The 7,153-nt window shown below is 37.3% G+C and overlaps 1 protein-coding gene across 1 annotated transcript in view; it reads left to right on the forward strand.

Annotated features, from left to right (window-relative positions):
- The window catches only part of LOC124257298, an 88,733-nt gene that overhangs the window by 52,208 nt on the left and 29,372 nt on the right, over nt 1-7,153 (forward strand). The window contains exon 2 of the mRNA XM_046691311.1: nt 1,501-1,643. Within this exon, the coding sequence (XP_046547267.1) occupies nt 1,501-1,643 (143 nt within the window). The remainder of the gene's footprint in view (nt 1-1,500; nt 1,644-7,153) is intronic.

Genomic DNA, 7,153 nt, shown 5'->3' on the forward strand with positions numbered 1-7,153 from the left:
CTATCTCTTAAGCCCATAGCGGTCTCTGACCGGATGACCAGTCCTCCATACAGCGTATGCAGTAAATGGATTAGCGGTGATGGATGTCTGCCACGTGAGTGCAAAATTGGCATTGTTTAGTGGAATCGATGTCGACGGACAGCTGTTGGTGTTTTCACGCCCACTGTCCTGTCCGTCTGTGTCTCCCCATACACGTGTCGAGTGGAGACAGATATATGGCGCTTTGTTTAATGTCTCAATACGGAGGGGCTGAATCAAGCACTTTGAAGAAAAAAAGATGCACATTGACATAGGACGCCTTTAGGCATCATTTGTCTGAAGTATAAGACGTACTCTTCCCTCCCCAACCCCCTCCCCCTCCTCCATTCCCTTCGTAATTCAACCTCTCTGGATCCTCAATTGACGGACATCAAGAAACATCTCTGTTTTTTTATCGGTTGGCTACTTGGATGGTCAGTATTTCCATAGTATCTCAATAGTGAGAAGTACTCAACTCTATCCGTTTTGCTATCTTGGAAATTTTTATTCTTGTCAAACGGACACCTTTTTCTTGTACTCTGCCATGAGAATTTGATATGTTGACCAAGGTCACAGTTATACAATATTACATGGAGACATTGTGTCAATTTCTCACAGCGCATATACCTACGTTAACTTAAAGTCTCTGAAATACAAAATAGTTTATTTAAAAATATGTCTTCAAACTAAAACATCTAACGAAATGGAGCACAAAACAATAATTAATTTCAAAGCTGGGGAAGGTTTATGTTATTTATTTTTTTTTTTTTATTTTTTTTTTATTTTTTTTTTTATTTTTTATTTTTTTTTATTTTTTTTTTTTTTTTTTTTTTTTATTTTTTTTTTTTTTTTATTTTATTTTATTTTTATTGCTTCTATCTAGGATAGATTAAAGTCTCGCCTATGAAATACACATATTTTTCAGGGGAATAAATTTCCTAAAATATATTCGTAATGTTTACTTCATATACAGAAACTTTCATTTGTCCCAAAACTGCAATAATCTGGACTTGCTACACATTCCAGATTTTGGTTGGCTCTATTGTGTGTATTTGTGTCAGGGTCAGTATAACAGACTGGGTCTGGGAGATAGACGTCTTGGTGTCCGAACGTTAGTTCCTGTCTACAATGGAAAGGAAATTATAGGTTTCTGTTTAATGCTAATATATTTATAAAGTTTCATTTACAATATGACGTTTTTTTCATCGAGAAGTTGTGTGTAAATATTTTACTACCATATGTACTTTTTGCATGCCCGTTGTACAACACTCTATGCCTTGAAGCTGTAAATTTAATATTTACAGAAATTAAATAGACAAAATGGTATATAATATAGTAACTGATAAAACATTACTTAAATTCTTAGATCTTTTTTATCATATACCTATTGGCGTTGTTTCACAATGGCTAAACCTCATTGTTTTCTGTGGATTAAGCTGACAAATGCACTGCAATGATTTCTCCCTTTCTATTTTGTTCAAGGATCGATCCCTCGCTTCAGCAGGTGCTCACCGACAGAGGTCGCTACCACCCTGATGTTGATGTCGGAGCTTGACGAGAAAGATGCGATTAGACTCCTAAAATCGTCGGCTGGGATCTATTCAGATCACTTTTTCTCAATGGAGGTACAGAACTGTCATTTGGAATCTTTTTATTTGTCAGATGGATCGGAAATCGGTCGGTTTGTAACGTTTTAAGAGACGAGTTTAAGCACAGACTGACCCGATTCCGTCATTTTGAATGATTCCTGGTAGTCTAATAATCTGGGAATTTGGTTTTTTCTGTTCCTTCGTAGATCGAGTGCATTCTAAGAACAACTCAGATGGTATTGACGTAAATCGGTTGTTCGCGGACAAAACGGGGCATTTCCGATCCAAAACGAACGTATACAGACTGTTACGGTACTCAGTATGCGACTAATAGAAGTTTAATGTATTATTTTAACATCATTATTGAGTGTTAACCTTGTTATCTGGAGCTGAATGTTTGTTGATGAATATAATAATAACAATAATAATGTGTCCATTTATATAGCGCCAAACTCCACACTAGGTATGCTCATAGTGCTAACAATCAAGGCACAGCACATTATCACCCCGGATAACCCAAGCTGCCTGTTAGGCGCTAGAAGGTTATAGTCATATGACTTTTTTCCACCGGGTACCCATTTTCCTGCTGGGTGAACATGGACAAATTTTGAACTTGCCTAATGTGAGACCACATGTGTCACATGTGCTTTGTTGTGGGGCAGGACTCAAGTCCTAGAAACTCTCAGGAGTCAAGCTGCCAAACACGGTCACCCATCCAAGGACTCTCCGAGCTCGACGCTGCTTAACTTCATTGATTTGTGACCTGAGCTTTGAGCACAGGACCACGTGCCACCATATACCATAGCATAATATATAAAACCCCTAATAACAAGATTTAGTAAGATTAATCAGTGATTTCTTTGAATCATAACTGTATACTGTTATGTTTATGGCAGATGGAAGATAATTATATATATATGCACAGATTGATGCTTATGCTGTTGATCACTGGATTGTCTGGTCCAGACTTGATTATTTACAGATTGCTGCCATATAGCTGTAATATTGCTGGATGCGGCGTTAAACAACAAACCTAATAAAAGTAATTAAACATTAATTCAGCATGTCAATTCAATTTATAGAAATATCCTTATTTGTAAGACAGATTGATAAATGTAACTTCAAACCACAATAGCGCAGTCAGTAACTAAAGTACTGTCGAAAATAGAAAAAAACTGTTTTTAGGCTGTTACTCTGTATCCCTAAAATTTACACAATTGCAAATAGCATATGTCGAAATAACCCACTTCGGCCTAACTGGGCGTTCAGTGGGATGCGTAATACGATATCCAGAAAAGCATGTTTACTCGCAAAATCGGGCAAAACTTAGAAAAAATATGAATAGCTGCTGAAAACAATAGATCAGACTGTAGATGGCAATTAGGTCGCTCAGCCAGGTATGACGACGGACCGTCAACTCACCTGGCATGAAATGCACGTGCTGCCTACGGGCACAAGGGGTCATCTCAAAGATATTTTGTGCTTTTTCATGTGTGTTGACTATGTCTCATCTATTGATTAACATCTTACGTGTCTTTCTTTCATATAATTTCATATAGTTTATGTTGTGATATGTAAAAGAGTATGATGCCCAAAAACCATAGAAACACATCGTAGTATATAGGTGGCATGACCACCCGAAGATCAACAGGACTGGATATTATTTGTAAATTGTTATGACGTGCCGTGTACCTCCCCAGTATAATTGCCCTAAAGGATTATCTTATCTTAGCTGATATCTCTATCCCCAAGCCCGACCCCAGGTTTTGCTTTTGAGACGGCCCCTCCTATCTGTTTCTTTTTATAGTGACAGTGAGACTGCATGGTAGCTACATCCTTAATAGTTTCCGCATACTATCTGTTTCTTTTTATAGTGACAGTGAGACTGCATGGTAGCTACATCCTTAATAGTTTCCGCATAAAAGTTATTATTTTTTACGTAAGCTATCGTTTATAATGAATTTACGTCTAATTTCAAATTGGGCATTTAATAAGTGTCCTTTGTAATACAATATTGTCGCACACAAATTTGCATAAAGCCGTGGTCTGTTCCAAATGGGTCTTTTTGGACTTAGAAAAAACCCGCATTGCTCATTTCTGCACTAATTTCCCCTCAGTAAAGTCCTTTATCTCCGTTTCCGATCTCTCTACCACCGAGACTGTAGTTAGGCCGAACTTAGTTAAACAGATATTTCACACTTTCACTTATCAACTACATAAATTGTAGAGATAAATGAGAAAATACAGTTTTTTTCTATTTCCAACAGTACTAGGAAGCTCAAGGCTGCAGTGCCATCCCCTTTGTGATACTGGTAACCAAGTCCTGTTATGTGTTATTTCTAATACCAATATTTATTAATATTTTCATGATCTAAAACCTGACATTCAAGTATGATATATTATCCTGGTCTGATTTACTTGTGCCACCTGTGTATGTTGATATTACACAGGCGTTTTTTAATAATTGGATACCAAGACAAGCTAGGTTGTGAGGGATATGTGTTGGGTTGGCACCGGTGCCCATGGCATTCAAAATACAGTCAAACACAGATGTGTCAAAGTTAAAAAGGATTTACATTAATACACTACTGCACACTTATGTCTATATAAGGAATACACTTAACCAGTGTTAAGGGTCAGCTGGGTAATCTGCATGATCCGTACTGTACCTAGGTTTAAAGTGAGTTTTACAACGTTTTTAGCAATATTCCAGCAATATAACGGCAGGGGACAACAGAAATGGGCTTCACACATTGTATCCATGTGGGGAATCAAACCCGGGCCTTCAGCATTACAAGCGAATGCTTTAACTACTAGGCTACCCCAATGCTAAATATTCATTGATTTGATCAGTACTGTCGCAACAAATCTACTGTGAGGTGAATATGATACTTGAGTAATGAGTACGAATATTGGTTAACAGATACAATAACAAAACAGAGGTTGATGTATTATTCATTGTATTCAGTGGAATAATAACCAAAAAATTATAAAAGATATTCATGTTTTGAGTTAACCATGTGGACTGTGTTCATTTATCATGACAATGACCAGTAACCATACTGACCATCTTAGTTTCATATTCAATTGATAAGGCTGTTGACTGTTAAACTGTCTGACTTGCATTATTCCATTTTGCATACATAGATTTGATTGATAAACTTCAAGTAAACACACTCCTTTTCACAAAGTCTTGAATATTAATTCCAGTGATCAGGAAAAAGGTAATGGTTTCATGAAGGGATATGGTTTGATTCACTGAATACATGATTGAATCATAACAGCCCAAAGAATCAGTCATTATATTGCTTGTCTTTTGGGTTGTATCAACATACTGGGCTGTGGGGTAGCCAGGTGGTTAGTGCATTAGTTCGTCACACCAAAGACCCGGTTCGATACCCCACATGGTACATATGTGGGGGCGGTGGGGTAGCCTAGTGGTTAAAGCGTTGGCTCGTCATGCCGAAGACCCGGGTTCGAATCCCCACATGGGTACAATGTGTGAAGCCCATTTCTGGTGTCCCCCCCGTGATATTGCTGGAATATTGCCGCAGTCAGTGATATATGCTGGAATATTGCTAAAAGTGGTATAAAACCAAACTCAGTCAGTGGTACATATGTGAAGCCAATTTCTGGTGTCCCCCGCCGTGATATTGCTGGAATATTGCTAAAAGTGGTATAAAACCATTGTTTCAATATACCAGGTATAGCTAGGATAGACCAATGTAGTCTAGTGAAAATTTAGAGGGGCAAGTTGTCTCCTCTCGAAGTTGATGCATTTAGCCTTGAGCCAGGAGCTGAAAATTGACATATTGGTACCATTCAGAGGGACCAAAAGTTTTAGTGCTTTTTATATTCCATTATGTCTCTATATATAAAAAAGGATGATGGATATCTCAAGTTGGTAGCTCAAACTCAGGACGAGGCTAAATCCAAGATGGCCACCAAAAAACCCCAAACTTTTAAGAAAATGTCAATTCCACGACGAAACAGCTTCCCCACTTGCTTTGAGATAAAGTAGAATTTGCTCCGTGATGGACCAGTCCTTGTTTCGAGACGAAACAGTTGACCCCCCTCTCACGGCAAAGCACGTAGGTTAGGTTACAGCTGATCACAAGAAAATAGCTTCAAAATGTTTGACACGTTCAGGAATATGAATACTATGATATTGGAGACTGTTTCATTACCTGTTTCTATTGCCATGTTTCCTAGCAGACAATGGCAGATGTGGTTGTGTTACATGGTATAATTATTTATGAAATTATAGTTATGAGTTTGGCTGTTTGGATTGATTGTTATTTACATGACTGATACTCAGGAAAATATCTTTGACTGTATTAGTTTTCTGTTCTCATACATCAACATTCAGTTTGAAACAAAAGATTTATTCTCTCCTACCATCATGGTTATGCTAGACAAATATCTCGCCAACAAAATGTTGTTGTTGCTAATCCTGGGTAATATCAGCATCATGGTTACCTGCAGGTGATTTCTGTAACTGTCAACAACTAATATCACATTTGTTGTTTGTTTGAGCTCAGGGTTGAACTAGTTCCTGTATATTTCCGTAGATAAGACGATCTCATAGATAAGCCGACCCTAACTTGATCCTGAAAATCAGTATCAAAATGGTATGGGTCCTAATCGTTTAAGACAGTTAGTGAGTTACCGATAATTTATGACTTCCCACTTCATTCACAGCAATATTGAAGTGAAGTTGACAGACAATAGATACGTATATATTTGTTTCTCTAAATGTCATATTTATTGTAGCTGGACGATCACATGTCAACAAGCTGGGATGCTTATTTCACCTCATTCCATACACATACAACTTCCGCTTACCATGTTCCTGAGGGTCCGCTTTTTGCTCCAACCTTCATAGCAGTGATAGCACCAAGTTTACATTATTCTCAACAATCACAAACTAGATTCGGGTTACTGGTTTGGCTTAAATGCAAGGAATACATTCTGAAGCTTCATAGTGGACTTTTCGGACTATTAAATGTGGCGGTTGATGTGTGTTTAAACATCTGCTGCTCTGTATGTTTTGATTGTGGATACATTAGTTGGCGTTCTATGTTTCTAAATAAATACTAGGGGCGTTCACTTGTGTAATTGTTGAATCTAACTGTATCTCTTCATTAATGTTGGGAATTGGTTAAAATCTCATAACTGATGATAGGTTCATTACAGCCAATCAATCATCGAAAATAATTAGTTAGCGTCATTTATGAAATTTTCAACATATAGGTCTTTGGGTTTTGGGGTTTTTTTGCAAATTGCACAAAATGCATTTGTAAATGTCACATCTTTAATGGATGACTAGTTAAGTATGTTAGGAACATAAATTTCTTGAAGTCTTTAAGATAAGTTCAATCATGACATGGAATGAGCTTGTAGTGCTTATGAAATGTAAATTTAATGACACAGACAAAACCAGCCTTGTGAAAAATATTATTAATGCAAACAAGTGTTCCAGAATTGTTTGTGTTCGATTATGAGAACACATGATCAATCACTGCAACCAATCATCGATTATTTCA

The sequence above is a fragment of the Haliotis rubra genome, unplaced genomic scaffold (assembly GCF_003918875.1).
Source record: "Haliotis rubra isolate DU_JTF1 unplaced genomic scaffold, ASM391887v1 Scf656, whole genome shotgun sequence".
Lineage (NCBI taxonomy): Eukaryota > Metazoa > Mollusca > Gastropoda > Lepetellida > Haliotidae > Haliotis > Haliotis rubra.